Raw genomic sequence first — 15643 nt, 5'->3', positions numbered from 1 at the left:
CACTTCCTCCTTTGTAATGGAGATTTTCTCCAACGGTTCAACACTCCCCTCAGAGACACTCCCAGTCAACACATCCCTCTCCTTTGTGAATACCGACGCAAAGTATTCATTTAGGATCTCCCCTACTTCTTTGGGCTCCAAGCATAAGTCCCCACTTTTGTCCCTGAGAGGTCCGATTTTTTCCCTAACAACCCTTTTGTTCCTAACGTATGAATAAAATGCCTTGGGATTCTCCTTAATCCTGTCTGCCAAGAACATTTCGTGACCCCTTTTTGCTCTTCTAATTCCCCGTTTGAGTACTTTCCTACTTTCTTTACTCCTCCAGAGCTCCCTCCGTTTTTAGCTGCTTGGACCTAACATACGCCTCTCTTTTCTTTTTGACCAGTCCCTCAATTTCCCTGGTTATCCACGGGAATTAAGGTAGCGAATACAATCAAAAACTATTAAATGAATACCAGATCTAATTTATCCCACATATTGGCCAGATTTGTTTTACTTTCAAAACGTATTTTGAATAGACACAATCAAAACTGAGAGTATTAATTCTTTAGGTGGAATATGGTTTGTTTTTTTGGACAGTGTTTACAGTAACTTTTTAGTCCCATTTTTACTGATTTTTTTTCAATGTTTGACATTTTAATTATTATTAACTTTTAGGAGGTAAATTTCATTTTCTCACTATGGTAGGCTTGCTTTTAAATGTCCCAAAAACAATTGTCGCCCAATAAGTTCCTTTAAGAGTGGACTGGGGAAAATATGGAGGGCACGTGAAAAGGGATTTTTTTTCAATACCAACTTGCAAAGAATTAAAAAAGCCACAAGCTGCAGAATCTCTTGACAGATGGCAAGTGAAGATAAATTTAGTGATAGCAATTGGTTTGGATTTTATGGTTGAGGTGGAGAAGATGAAAGAAGGTATGCCAGGAAGGTCAATGGATGCCCGAGCCGCACAGTCCATAACCAGCATTTTGTCACCATCAGCTCCGAAGGCCTTCAGCCGTCTAATGATAAGGAAGCACAGCAGCCTCCCAATGCTGTGGGTTAGTAGGATGCCAGTTGCAAGGCTTAGCCAGCTACTGCAAGTTAACCGCCAACTCAGACTGGGTCCTTGGTCTGTTACTCAGAGTCCACCTCTGTCCTTTGCTTGGGTTTCAGCCTCAGTGAGGAACCCACACTGGAACATTCCAGTCAGTGTCAGCAGAGTGACTTTAATAAGCTCTTCAGGTGGTTAATTAATTGCTACCATTGCTTTCGAATGGTGAACTATCACCGCCACCTCTCCTAAATCTGTTTCAAACTGATTGATGCAGGCAACATCAAAGCCAACATTTCATCTAGTTTTTTAAAGGAGTGTCATAACTAATTCACCACACTGCGTGAAGGATTTTTAGAAAAAAGCATAGGCATGTGCAAGTTTGGCAAACAGCCTTTTTATTTTCATTAGCTTCCCCTCATGTATATAATGACTCCCCTAGTGTATCTCTTCAGGCTGACTAACTGCATCCTTAGTAATATGTGCAGCTATGTTAATGCTTAAAACATCGATAGGAGGTGGTTGGTTCATTGTGTCTTCGCTGTCTTCTTCTGTGGAACTGGAATTAATAAGAGGTTACTTTTCAGGTCTGTCGTAAATAAAAAGGAACAATGGTTAGAAAGCTCGTTTCAGTTCACATCTTCAAAAAGGAACTGGTCTTGCTGTGTACTTGTGTTAAGCTTGTGCAGTTACAAAGCGAGAGTAAAGAGGGACAAGATATAAAATTGGATGGTACTATCCTATTGGCTGCATTAACCATTGTGTCCATGTGCAAGGGTGCTCAGAGTGGCTTCTCCAAGGGAGTTGAGGGTCTGTGAAATATCAACATTTTTTCAGCCTGTCGCTTTCCCTTTGTATTTAGCAAATTGTTGTACAAGCAGAAAAGTATTATTGAAATGTTGTAAATTGAAGGAACACAGTTACAGGCATGTGTCAAACCTGCCGACGATTCTGGGTGTAAGCAAGCAGATATACATCTTTCAGCGAGGTTAAGAACAAAGAAAAGTACAGCACAGGAACAGGCCCTTCGGCCCTCCAAGCCTGTGCCGATCGTGATGCCCTAACTAAACTAAAAAAAACCTTCTTCCCTTACTTGGTCTGTATCCATCTGTTCCCTCCCTATTCATGTACCCATTCAGGTGCCTCGTAAATATTTCCAATGTACCTGCTTCCACCACCTCCTCTGGCAGCGTGTTCCAGGCACCCACCACTCTTCATGAAAAACTTCCCCCGCACATCTCCCTTAAACTTTCCCCCTCTTACCTTGAACCTGTGCCCCCTTGTAATTGATACTTCCACCCTTGGAAAAACCTCTGACTATCTACCCTGTGTATGCCTCTCATAATTTTGTAGACCTCTAACAGGTCTCACCTCAGTCTCTGTTTTTCCAGTGAAAACAATCCTAGTTTATTCAACCTCTCCTCATAGCCAACACCCTCAAGACCAGGCAACAGAGGCAGCATCCACGTCCTTCTGGTAGTGTGCTGACTAGAACTGCGCACAATACTCCAAATGCAGCCTATATAGCTGCAACATGATTTCCCAACTCTTGTACTCAGTGCCCCGGCTGATGAAGGCAAGAATGCCATATGCTTTCTTAATCACTTTGCCACTTGTGTTGCCATATTTAGGGAACTGTGGACCTGTACACCCAGATCCCTCTATATGTTAATGTTCCTAAGGATTCTGCCATTTACAGTATAATTCACACCTAAATTTGATCCTCCAAAATGCATTACCTTGCATTTGTAGGGATTAAACTCCATCTGCCATTTCTGTGCCCAAATCTCCAATCTATCTATATCCTCTGACAATCCCCGGCACTATTAGCAACTCCACCAATCTACGTGTCATCTCCAAAGTTGCTAATCGGACCCCCCACATTTTCTTCCAGATCTTTTATATATACTACAAACAACAGAGGTCCCAACACTGATCCCTGCGGAACATCACTAGCTACAGATCTCCATTCTGAAAAACACCCTTCCCTTGCTACTCTCTGTCTCCTATAACCAAGTCAGTTCTGTATCCATCTAGCCAGCCCACCCCAAATCCCATGTGACTTTAGTTTTTGTACCAGTCTGCCATGTGGGAGCTTGTCAAATGGCTTACTAAAGTCCATGTAAACTACATCCACAGCTCTTCCCTCATCAATTATCTTTGTCACCTCTTCAAAAAACTCAATCAAGTTGGTAAGACGTGACCTTTCCTGTACAAAATCATGCTGCCTGTCACTAACTAGTTCATTTTCCTCCAAATATACATATATTCTGTCCTTCAGTATCTTCTCCAAAAGCTTCCCCACCACTGACATCAGGCTCACCGGCCTGTAATTTCTTAAACAAGGGAACAACATTGGCTATTCTCCAATCCTCTGGAACCTCACCAGTGGTCAAAGAGGATGTGAAGATATCTGTTAAGGCTCCAGCTATTTCTTCATTTGCCTCCCACAGTAACCTAGGATAGATCCCATCTGGCCCCAGGGACTTGTCTACCTTAATGCAATTTAGGATACTCAACACTTCCTCCTTTGATACATTGACATTCTCTAGAGCATTTACACACCTATCCCTGACCTCAACATCCGTCATGTCCTTCTCCTTAGTGAATACCAGCACAAAGTACTCATTAAAGATCTCACTCACTTCCATGCATAACTTCCCCCCCATTGTCCTTGAGGGGCGTATTCTTTCTCTTGCTACCTTCTTGCTTCTAATATAAAAGCCTTGGGATTCCCCTTGACCCTGTTTGCTAAAACCATTTCATGGCCCCTTTTAGCCCTTCTAATTCTATGTTTAAGTTCAAGTTAAAATACTTGAAGTTTTAAGTATGTTAAGACTTTTGATTTGTAATTTGTGTAATTGAAGTATGCATGTGAAATTCGATGAAAGAGCCAGCAGGTAATGTGGAAATTTGGACAAGTACTAATTGGAACAAATTAACAGCCAACATTTTGTAGCAGGTGTAGTTACAACATATATCTGGCACATGGTGCTTCTGGATTTACTTACCTTGCCAGATTTTTTTTCATGTATATCATCTTTTCATGCATTTGTTCCTGGATCCTACAAATACTGTACACAAGTTTTAGCCTGGGCACAACTGTTTAGACACCACCGCCTATCAGGCGGGACACATTGCTGTCATGTGGATGAACCTAATAAACGTATCTGCTCCAAACCACAGGGAAACATTGATGCAAGATATAGAGCAATTGCTTTCAGTAGACAGCAGGCCTGGCCATATAGGTCTAGTTGGAGAAAATCATAGAACCCCTACAGTGCAGAAGGAGGCCATTTGGCCCATCGAGTCTGCACTGGTCACAATCTCACCCAGGCCCTATCCCTGTAACTCCATATATTTACTCTGCTAATCCCCCGACACTAATGGACAATTTATTATGGCCAATCCACCTAACACACACATCTTTGGACTGTGGGAGGAAACCGGAGCATCCGGAGGAAACCCACGCAGACATGGGGAGAATGTGCAGACTCCACACAAGCAGTGACCCAAGCCAGGAATCGAATCTGGGTCCTTGGAGCTGTGAGGCAGCAATACTAACCACTGCGCCACCGTGCCTTAGACGACCCTACAGTATTGCTCACTTGGTTGGGGGATGGTAGGGAGGCTGAGGGAGAAAACAGACGATGCCCCAATGCCAGCGTTGTGTGTGTGCGCATGTGCACGTGCGTGTGTGTGTGTGGTGTCTTGTTTTAGTACGTGGGTTTATACAGCTGGCGAATACAGCTACATTCCAGAACAAAATATTGCCAAAATTTCACTACAACCTTTCTCACACAGGTAGCATTGAATTCTCTTGGCAGAGATACAATATGGATCATTCATAATGCTGCCAACACGCCTTTTGCTAATCAGGGAAGATTTGGGGTGGAATTCTCCCCAAAACATTTCTAAGTGTTGCTCCCAGAGGGAAAATCGGTGAGGTGGATGGTTTGGGGGCGATTCCGTTTGAAATTCAACCACACGTAGAAATGGCTTTGGAGCCTGGGGTGATTCTCACTGAACTCTCCCACACTTAGAATTTATTTTGGATGGGGTCCTAAAGACGCCGCCAAGACTGGCTCCAAGGGCAGCCTGATCTCGAAGTTTCAGTTAAAGTTCCTCCTCCACCCCTGCCCTCTCACAGACATCATGACCCCCCCCCCCCCCCCGTAGACATGGAAAACATCCCCAACGTTTGACCCCAGAGGGGCAACTGCATCCCACCCCATCACTAAATATCCGTATCATCTCTTCTCCACCCCACCGTCAACCCCCCCGACACACACACACACACACCATGCAGGCATGAATGAGGGTGATTCATCCTTGCTGGCATTGGAGCATCATCTGTTTCCTCCTTCTGCCTCCCTACCCTCCCCCAACCAAGTGAGCAATACTGTGGGGTCCTCTAAGGGCCAGCAATGCCAGCCAGGTGGGCAGTGTCAGACATTTCCCCAACCACCCGGGGGCTTCAATGGCCTCCGAACCCCCTGGCATGGCCCCCACAGCTGGTTTCCGTTTTTGGAAACTAGTAGTGACTAGAGGGGCACCCACTACTCTCGAGGGTCGGAGAATCCTGGGACCAGGAAGAATCCAGCTTAAAATTGACAGAGCATATTTAAATAAGGATTTAAATATGCTAATCTGGTTCACACTCTCGTTGAGGGCTATGGCCCCTCTCCCATAATTCTCCAGCCCCAGTGCGATCTGCATTGGGGCATGTGGGACTGAAGATCAGTAGCTTTGATCTTGACTCTTCAGCTATGCAGGGTAAAATGACTTATTAGAATCTTACATAGGAAGGATCTTTAAATAATCAAATCGGATTATTAAGACAGAAAAATCAAACCAATTGGAGCCAACATTTACCGTTGTTGTCAAGAGACAGGAACATCAGGCAGGATTTTCACTGAAATGTGGACAGGAAAAGAGTGGGTACACTGTGTGCTGGTTTATACCCCAGAGCTATTTTAGGGAAAGCTGATTCAGGGGCAGACCAGCCTCCTTGCCCAGAGCTGATAGTTAAGCTAGTTAAGTTTGTTAAAAAGCCAGTTGAGGCCATGGACCAAAAGATGACTGAGGCTACCTCCACCCTACCTGGCCAGCTGTAGTCACAGGCTGCCTTATGGAATTGTTCTCCCTCCACACTAGTGGCTTGGCAGCTGTGGCCATTTTTACCCATAATCTTTTTAAAAAGTGTCTCTCTCCTTGTACCTGCAAATAACAGGCTGCAGCTCCTTTCATGCTAAGAGTACTCTGACCCACTAGCTTCCAGAGCCTGCCTGTCATTCTTAATTGGATGGCAAGAGTGCCCTCTGCCCATTAATTGACCAAATTGGGCAAAATTCAACTCTGGTCACTGCACCTGACACAACATGGATTCCAAGGATATAAACTTTATTTTGTGTTTTGGATCAGTACTCTGATGCCAGGGTCAAAAGAGAGGTCCCTACTCTGGCATCAGCGATCCAAAACACAAAATAAGGTTTATATCCTTGGAAGCAACAACCACTAACATTTCATATAGTCATGATGTCGCCAGAATCAGAATGAGCTGAGAGAATGAATTGGTCCATTTGAGTTGTTGCTAATATGTCTTTGAATGACATGCAGGTAATTTCAAAGGTCCAGAAGAAGAAAAAAACAGCGAGGATGAAAAATGCAAAGCAGGAGAAGAAAAGGAATGTGAAGATCAGAGACAAAGAGATGAGGAGAAACAGTGTCTGGAAAGGCAAGAAACAAGGGAAAGAGAACAGAGGGAGCTGGAATGCCTGGAACAGGGAAAGGTGGGGATGTTTTCAGCATGGTAAAGCATTTTGTAGTTATCATTTCATCTTTTGCCCATTACTGCATTATATTTCGTCTCTGTATTTTCTGGAGGTTCCATTATTACTATCATTGGAAAACATTCCAGGAGCAGCAACAGAAAAAGCAGTCTAACCTCTAGCTTAAGATTCTGAAACCTGCTGCCACCCCAACAGATAAATAAAGTAATTGAGTCAATAATTCAATGAGAAATGTACATAGAACATGACAGTTCACATTGTAAGTGACCTGTGAACAGCACTCCCTAATTGCCCTTTAGGGAAGGAAATCTGCCGTCCTTACCTGGTCTGACCTACATATGACTCCAGATATACAACAATGTGGTTGACTGTTAACTGCCCACTGAAATGGACTAGCCCAAGCCACTCAATACAAGGATATTTAGAAATGGGAACAAATGCTGACCTTGTCAGTGATACCCACATTCCATGAAAGAGTTTAGGGCACAAGGAGAAGAGTGAAATTAGACCAAGGGTAAGATTTTGGACTTTGGATCAGGACCCTGATTGGTCCAAATGGCGGTCACAATCAAGCAGTATGTAGAGAAATAGTCGATAGCAGTGATTGTCGCTAAATCGGCTAATTAATGACCAGAGGGGAAGCTCGATGTCCAATTAAAGATGGTGGGAGAGTTCTCCATGTTGGAAGCCCAGTAGGATGCCCTGCAGTTTAGCAGGAGCTGCAGCCTGCAGTTTAGGTGAGAGAGAGGGTCACCTCCATCTTGAAGTGCCCACTCCCAAATCATCTTCAGCAGCTGAGCAACATCACGGAGGGTGGATTGCAGCTATAACCTGACAGACCTAATCCTGCACCTTGGTGGGGAGGGGTGGGTGAGTCGACTCGGAAATTTAGGAACAGTTATCACCCCTCAATTGTCTATCTACTTGTGAACAAGGAATCTTTGCAACCCCATCACTTCTCTGTGAAAATTGTCCAGGAGCAATATAGCACTGGGAATCCACCACGTCCGCGATTTATGTTTACCTACCTCCATATGGGAAAATACTCAGACCCAGTTAGCCAGAAATTTTCCAGCAGTTTAATGTTAATAGCTATGTTAGCCCATGGGTTCCTATCAACATTAAAACACTAGGGAATAATGATCAGATCATGCAACTCTTAAAGAAAAAGCACCAGCACAGAATGATGGGTCAGATTGACGGATGGTTTTTGTATCATTTCAATGTTATTCCATAATCGGTCATAAGGAGGCATCCTAGAATGACTTGTGTATCTTTTCTCACCACCTAATCCATAGTGAAACCTCTTTGAACATTGTGTGGGGAATTGCCAAGTGCAAGGACACATCCAACTTCTTTGGTCAAGTTGTGGTCATCACCCTGGTTCTGCTGCTACTAAATAATTTGAAATCACTGTTTGCTCTCTTGATTCCATCATAAGTATAATTCTTAAATGGTGAAAATGTCAAAAATTATGACTTTTATTCTATGCAATTAATCTCTCATGATCTTTAATATAATTATCAATATCAAAATGTCCCCAAATTCAGAATGAGGGCCTTTTTTCAAACCGGTTTGTCATTTTAAATGCACCTTTCGTTCTGGGCCAGTATAATCTCGATAATGTTTTGAACTTTGCGCAATCTAAAGCAGGAACAGACCGAGCCAAATGGACAACGACCAAAGGAGCAGATTTCAGAAGGTGTAGAATTGCCAGCTTCAAGTACAGATCCACTAGAGAAATATATGAAAATAATTCAACAGCAAAAAGATGAACAGCAGGAACAGGTGACTCTTAATGTTGCATTATTAAAGAGGAACGAACAGCTTTTTTAAAATCACGTTGAGAGTAGACAAGCGGAGAGTGTGGTGGAAAGTTTTTCAATCTTTTGCATATAGAATTCAAGATTTATTCTTCCCACTAAAGCAGTGTTATATTTCAACTTGATATCATTCTCTTTTAGCTATTTATGATATTTTGGCAATGGATATTTATATTTTATTTATTTTAGGAGGAAACCAGTAATTGTTTTTATGGTAACAATCCAAATAACATCATTTTGTCACACCATCAGTTTTCTGAATTTGAGGACAAAGACTTTGAAAATATTCTTTTGCAGACATGTGCTTCAGCTATTTAGGCTCCACACGCTGGTGTTTCTTCCCTAAATTGCTCCTCTTCCTCCATCTCTTTTTCTTTAAGGATCTCCTTAAAGCCCATTTCTTTGACCATGCCTCATTGTTCATTTTTGCCTGATTGCGCCTCTCTGAAGTACCTTGTGGCATTTTTGTTTTCAGAGCTCTGAAAAGGAAGTTGTAGAAGAGAGTTCTCTATTCCAAACACTGTCTGATGGCAATTTGCGTTTAATTTTTTGAATTGTTTTGCATGTAACACAACATACCTCTCTCGCTGAATCCAAGTTAACCTAAAACACAAAACTTTAAAAAACTGAGTAGATTTTACTGCAATTTTTTCATAGGCAAGTTCAGAAATTGTTGCCATCTTCAATGTGGTTGTTTTTAAATTAGTACAACAGTCAGAAATGAAAGAAAGCTGGAGGCATGAAACTGTAATAGGGAAGCAAAATATTTGGCAGAAACCTTGAAAAGCAATGTTTATGGCTGTTTTCAACCAATTACATCCCCCCCCCCCGCCCCACCAATGTGCTTTCCATTCTTCTGCCAGTGAGTCCCCGAGGAAATTTCAGTGTCACATGGATGCTAAATGGTGACAAACATTTTAATAAAGTTCAATGCTAATTGCTCACTTTCAATTCATAAGTATTATTTCATCATTCTATTTGGATGGACAACAAAGTCTGGAGGTACTTGCCATTTGCACAGTTTGTCCTCGTACACAGAACGACTCTTTATAAAAATTCTCAGTAGTTTCAAATGTGAATGAAGATTGAGTTGAAAGGAGTGAAATGCTATCTATGTTCTGCAGCCTAATGTAAATTATTTCAATTATTTAACGGCTCTTACATAGTTATGGAGGACCAGGAGCCAAGATAGATCATCAACAACGGAGACAATGGGCAAATTGGACCTAATCCTGATAAAATATGGACTACTTTGGTTGAGCTCATGGAGGATTGTCATGAAGTAATTTATTCTGGAGGTGACCCGGATATGAATGAATGTCTCAGTAGCATTTGAGATAGAGGCTGAGGTGAACATGTGGAAATGGGCCACTCTTCTGGTGGAGAGGAACTAGACTTTTAAAGGGGAAGTGGCAGTTCACAGGAGCACCTAGATTACGGAGTTTCCACTTAATGAATTATTTAGAATCATAGAATCCCTACAGTGCAAGAAGAGGCCATTCAGCCCATCAAGCCTACACTGATAACAATCTCACCCAGGCCCTATCCCTGTAACCCCATGTATTTACCCTGTTAGTCTCCCTGACACTAAGGGGCAATTTAGCTTGGCCAATCCACCTAATCCACACATCTTTGGACTGGTTGATTGTAGCACTTGATATGTTCTCTCCATTACAAACATTGTTTAGTTCAAACTTTCTAGCAACATCTACTCCAAACACTACCTCAGCACATTTGTTGATGAAATGCTGTTCAGCATAACTATTCCAATTCTATTGTGCCCCCCCCTCCTGTTCCTCATCATCATAAACTTCAGCTTAATCAAAATTCTACTGCCCATCTTCTTTCCCATACCAAGTTGCATTTACTCATCACCCATTGTCTTTGTTGACTTGTATTGGTGTCAGGTTTTAAGTTTTTTTCCCCCTTTGTAAACCTCTTTGACTTAGCCGTATACCTCCATAACCCTAATCTCCTCCTCCTTGCTGCACTGCCCAAACTCTGTTAATCTGATTTTGGCCTGTTCTCCATTCCCTGCACCTTCCCCACCCCCCCATCATTTGCAGACATGTGCTTCAGCTATTTAGGCTCCACACGCTAGTGTTTCTTCCCTAAATTGCTCCTCTTCCTCCATCTCTTTTTCTTTAAGGATCTCCTTAAAGCCCATTTCTTTGACCATGTCTCATCGTTCATTTTTGCCTGATTGCACCTCTCTGAAGTACCTTGTGGCATTTTTGTTTTCAGAGCTCTGAAAAGGAAGTTGTGGAAGAGAGTTCTCTATTCCAAACACTGTCTGATGGCAAAACTGGCAGGTAAGGACAAAGCCAAACTTCAGAATTACATTTACAGATGCAATTTACAGTTTTCAAAGATGCAACACACAAAGGAAAAGGAACACACAATATGCTAGATTTATTATGGATAAGCCAAAACTGTACTACTGATTTGTCTGGCAAATGGAGTATGCTGGATAAGTTGAGCCCACCTTTTCAAAATATTGCCACCAACATAGATTGTTGGTAGAATTTACAGTGGCGAATTATTGTGCCACAACTGAGTATTCCATACATTTAAACATAGTTTAATACCTGATAAATAAATGAGGGCGTACTGCAATGTGCACCCCAGCTCTGCAACATGCATCCCCAGCCTATGTAGGAGAGAGACTACTGCAATGTGTATCCCTAGCCCTGCAACATGCACCCTAGCCCATGTAGGAGAGAGAGTGCTGCAATGTGCACCCCCAGCCCATGTAGTCCAGATTGTTCACTGATTCTGTTGCTGAATAAACTTCCCTTTAATTTGGAAGTGATAAAGTGATTGTAGCAATTTGTGCGAAAATGTTGATCGGAGCCATGTTTAAAATCTTACTCTGAGTGTTCAGGGTATCATTCATAACTCCTCAGGTAATGAAGTAGGCCATGCCTGCCTGCAGCAAGACAGTATTCAAGTTTGCACTGAAAAATGACAAATGACATTTGTGCCACACAGGTGCCAGTGGCATTCAATGACATTACCATTGCGTGATTCCCAACCGTCAACATCCTGAGAACTAGATATTTATCTGGACCTGCCACATAAATAATGTGACTACTAGAGCAGGTCAGAGGTTGTGAATTCTACAGCAAGTAATTCACCTTGACTCTCCCAAGGCCTATCCACCATCTACAAGACACATGTCATCAATGCGATGGAAAATTCTCCATATGCCTGGCTGAATGCCAGAAACTTGACACTATCTATGACAAAGTAACCCTATGTAATATTTCTTCCACCAATGGTGCACTGTGGCAGGATGTGTACCGTTTACAAGATGCCATGGCTCCTTCATTAGCACCTTACAGGCCTGTAACCTGTACCCTCTATAAGAACGAGACAACGGGTGCTTGGAAGGCCACCATCTGTAAGTTCTCCCAGTCATATATCTTCCTGACTTGGAACTATATCACTATTCCTTCATTAAAATTCTGAAACTCCCTCCCTAACAGCACTGAGTGTACCTACACCACACAGTCTGCTACAATTCAAAAGTATCAGAGCAATTAGGAATAAGAAGCAAATATTGGCCGTGCCAGTGATGGCCACATCCTATGAAAAAATGTTTTGTAAAAAACCCATGTTGGTAAAGCTGCCCTGACTGTGGGATGGACCAACAAAGTGAAAATGCTGGCATAAAAATATTTTCACCCTTTCCACACTTCTTTTAAAGACATGTGAAGTATTTCTGCATCTAGGTAAATCCCATTTAACACATCATCAGATAGAGATACGGGAATTCTTTATGCTCATAAAGGAGGGCTATTAGCATTGTTTAATTGAAAAGTCAGCATGTGAAGATGGTTATTTTGAAAATGTGTGTTTCGGATCTTGTTAAGATTTATAAATGTCTAATAAGACCATAATTGTAGCATATGTGCATATCAATATCTCTCTGATACTTTTAGAATTTACCAGCATACAAAATGCACCACATTTATTCATTTTAATTTCCTTCTTTCTCTTCTTGCCCAAAACTAAACTTTAATGGTATACAAGGATTTTTCATCCTGACTAGGGAGGGAGAAGGATTGTATTTATACGGCAATGGCCGTGTTGTGGAGTGTTTTCTTCCTTTCCCTGTTTCTTTCTGTTTCACACACAATGCCTAAACCAGAGAAAAAACAGGAAATCTGCTCCCAAACCATGATTTCAGTCAGAAATGGCTATGAGATGTGTGAAAACACTCTGTGATGACGTGTTCATATTTTATTTGCTTTTCTGTGATATTGAGCCTGGCCTCTCCTTGGGCTTTTCAGCAAATGTTGCATTTGAGGTCCATGTTGTCCCGGTTTAATGAGGACTGTGACTGCGATGAATAACATTGAATTTCTTACAGTGATATTTCTTTTACAGTCCCGCAGCTTCACCTGAAGAGACCGATGACAATTTCTGGTGAACCAACACCAACAGCTATATTTTGACACAGACCCATCACAGAATGTATTCTTTTGTACACTTCAAATTAATATAATTTTAATGGAACAATTTAATTTTTTAAGAAGTTCTGCCTAAAGACAGTTTCTAAAATACTTCACTAGTTGGTAAATAGTGTGATTATATTGATACATTTTTATTGAAAATCTTTGTAAAACAGAAACAAGTTTGAGAAAAATCAATATCTTGCATGAGTGATACAAACCTATCCCTTCAGATCTCATTTTCCAGCCATTTCCTAGTGTGGCATGCTCGAGCTATCTCTTCAGAGTGATGTTTATATGTACATTAACTTATTGTGTGTCAGTGCTGACAAGGACAACAGGAACATGGAACGAGAAGAAAAGGGGCTAATTAAAAATGGCACATGGATAGTAGGAAAAGGAAAGTGAAATAAACACAGATTTTACAACTAAGATGATGGGAAGAAACTAAAAATACTGGAGATAACAAAATGAACAATAAAGAGAATTGTGATTTTTCTTGCCTGTCGATGCATGTGCATAATTGTAAAATTCTAGCTGGAGTGATTTATTAACCACTTTTAAGGGAATTACAGGAAGCTGCTGACTCTTACAGTAGAAAATAGTTTTACTTATCGGATTATAAAAGAGTTAAGTTACAGAAAGTGATTCTAAACCATGCAATTTCAATGCGTAAAAATGATTTGTTCAAGCAACTAAAAAAGCCAGGGTAACATTATGTTAACAAGATCTAATTTTTAGTTCAAAGAAAACGTTTTGAGACAAATTTACCCACTCTTTGTTCACTCATTGCCTCACATACAAAGAATTCAACATGCTAAAATGTACAAGAGTACTTTAAACATCTTAACACTATAAGAAATAGCTTTTATTCAATTGTTAACGAATTAGCACATAATTACTAAACCTGAAAAGTAAATTTCCACAGAAAACTCATGGAAACATAAACTTTGTTAATGAGTCAATTATTTTGTAATTGAGAAGTGGTTTATATTGCCAGGTTAATGTTGCAGTAGTTTTAAAGAATGCTGTATATTAAAAAAGTGTCAATTATGAAATAAGAATGGATTTCACATCACTCCTATCAGAATAGCTGTTACTGGATTTTGTCACTGCACACTGTTAACCTACACAGCTAGCTAAGATATTACTGCACTACTTACCTCCTAATAATTAAACTAGATACTGAAATGTTGTTTTAACTCACAAAAACAAAATCTGTAAGTATTTGCTTTTGTATATCTTAGTTTTGAGTATGTTTAGTAAAGGAAGATAGTGAACACCTAAAAATGAGCACTTGTTGCCTTTGAAAACACTGCAGGAACAAGGCTGCCTCTTCTTGAATTCTAAAATAAGGTTTACTAGATTTGATTATTCACTTCTGCCAATCAAAAATGAGCTAAAACTAAGTAATGAGGGTGTTGGTTAATTTAAATGACGACTATTTTAAAATTAAACTGCATGTAATGAAAATGATTTAAAAATGGTTAATGTTTTAGATTATATTTACTATTTGCTTGCAGGGTATTAGTAACACTGAAAATACTAATTTCAGGTGATATAAAAAAGCAGGCATGATTAAACTATCTAGAATATTTTAGATTTGCTAATGATAAAATTATAAAGTAAAGAAGGCCATGGTCTACGGTAATAAATCAGCAGACTACTAGGTATATGAAAAATACAAGGGTTCCATTGCAAGACAATTATGTATTTAGGAAGTATTTGCTTGGAGTCCAAAAGTTGACTTCCTTCTGCTGGCTAACTTAGTGTTTGTCCCCCCCCCCCCCAAAAAAAAACATTGCTGTTGACCTGCTTTATAATGCACATACAGTTGCACAGCAGACTTAGTCCAGAAATGGGAAAAAAATTGGACCAAAAGATTAATGGCTATTAGAATACTGTGGGGTTTTTTCCAATTACAATTCAAGATGGAAAAATACTGTTAAACCAAGCACTTTTTCCCAGAGCCTTATGAACTGAGAAATGATCTGTAATACAGAAATTAATACAAACTGCTCACTGAAGATGTTCAGTTTTGTACTTGCACATCTGCTCGTTAGTGGACGCACATCTGCACTGAACAGCAGTCTATAGATTTGTCACAGCTGCTAGGTTTTCTGTTCAATGGCTCTGTTGGTAAATGTTGGACTGTGTTGCTCTTATGTGTAAGAATTCAGTCGTTCTTTTGATCGGGAAGCATGGATATCGTGAAGTTCCTGCTCTTCTTTCGTTTTGAGATCCTGGTATATTTGCATTTTGCATGCATCCTTCAAGTACGCCCAGTTTGCAGACAAAATCATGAGGAAATGGATCTGGAAGAGAAGGGTGAGGAGGATGGCTAGTGAGCATGTCAAGATGCATAGCATGCTGCTAGTCAAATTACTCCGAGCTGTTAAGGCAAGGTTACAATAAAGGGTAACATAAAGGACTATGTCATTCTAGGTAGTAAGACAACCCAGATGTTATTTGTGGTTACACATAGACATACAATGTGAACACAATGAGAGCATTGATATGAAAGTTCTATCTTGAAAA

General features: G+C 40.7%; 2 protein-coding genes across 7 annotated transcripts in view; one reads left to right on the top strand and one right to left on the bottom strand.

The window, feature by feature from the left end:
- Positions 1-13604, top strand: part of ofd1 (OFD1 centriole and centriolar satellite protein) — a 64752-nt gene extending 51148 nt beyond the window's left edge. For 2 of the 5 annotated variants that reach the window (XM_078232412.1, XM_078232413.1), the window contains exons 20-23: positions 6653-6825; positions 8476-8613; positions 10893-10960; positions 13041-13604. In XM_078232412.1, the coding sequence (XP_078088538.1) occupies positions 6653-6825; positions 8476-8613; positions 10893-10960; positions 13041-13083 (422 nt within the window). In that variant the 3' untranslated portion in view covers positions 13084-13604. Of the gene's footprint in view, positions 1-6652; positions 6826-8475; positions 8614-10892; positions 10961-11639 lie in introns of all 5 variants that reach the window. The other 3 variants (XM_078232414.1, XM_078232411.1, XM_078232409.1) reach the window with 3 other exon arrangements.
- Positions 13238-15643, bottom strand: part of gpm6bb (glycoprotein M6Bb) — a 216488-nt gene continuing 214082 nt past the window's right edge. The window contains exon 8 of one of the 2 annotated variants that reach the window (XM_078232415.1): positions 13238-15420. In XM_078232415.1, the coding sequence (XP_078088541.1) occupies positions 15268-15420 (153 nt within the window). In that variant the 3' untranslated portion in view covers positions 13238-15267. The remainder of the gene's footprint in view (positions 15421-15643) is intronic. The other variant, XM_078232417.1, reaches the window with a different exon arrangement.

This window comes from Mustelus asterias, chromosome 17 (assembly GCF_964213995.1).
Source record: "Mustelus asterias chromosome 17, sMusAst1.hap1.1, whole genome shotgun sequence".
Lineage (NCBI taxonomy): Eukaryota > Metazoa > Chordata > Chondrichthyes > Carcharhiniformes > Triakidae > Mustelus > Mustelus asterias.
Note: the sequence above shows the minus strand (reverse complement) of the source record. Positions and strands in the feature narration are given on the sequence as shown.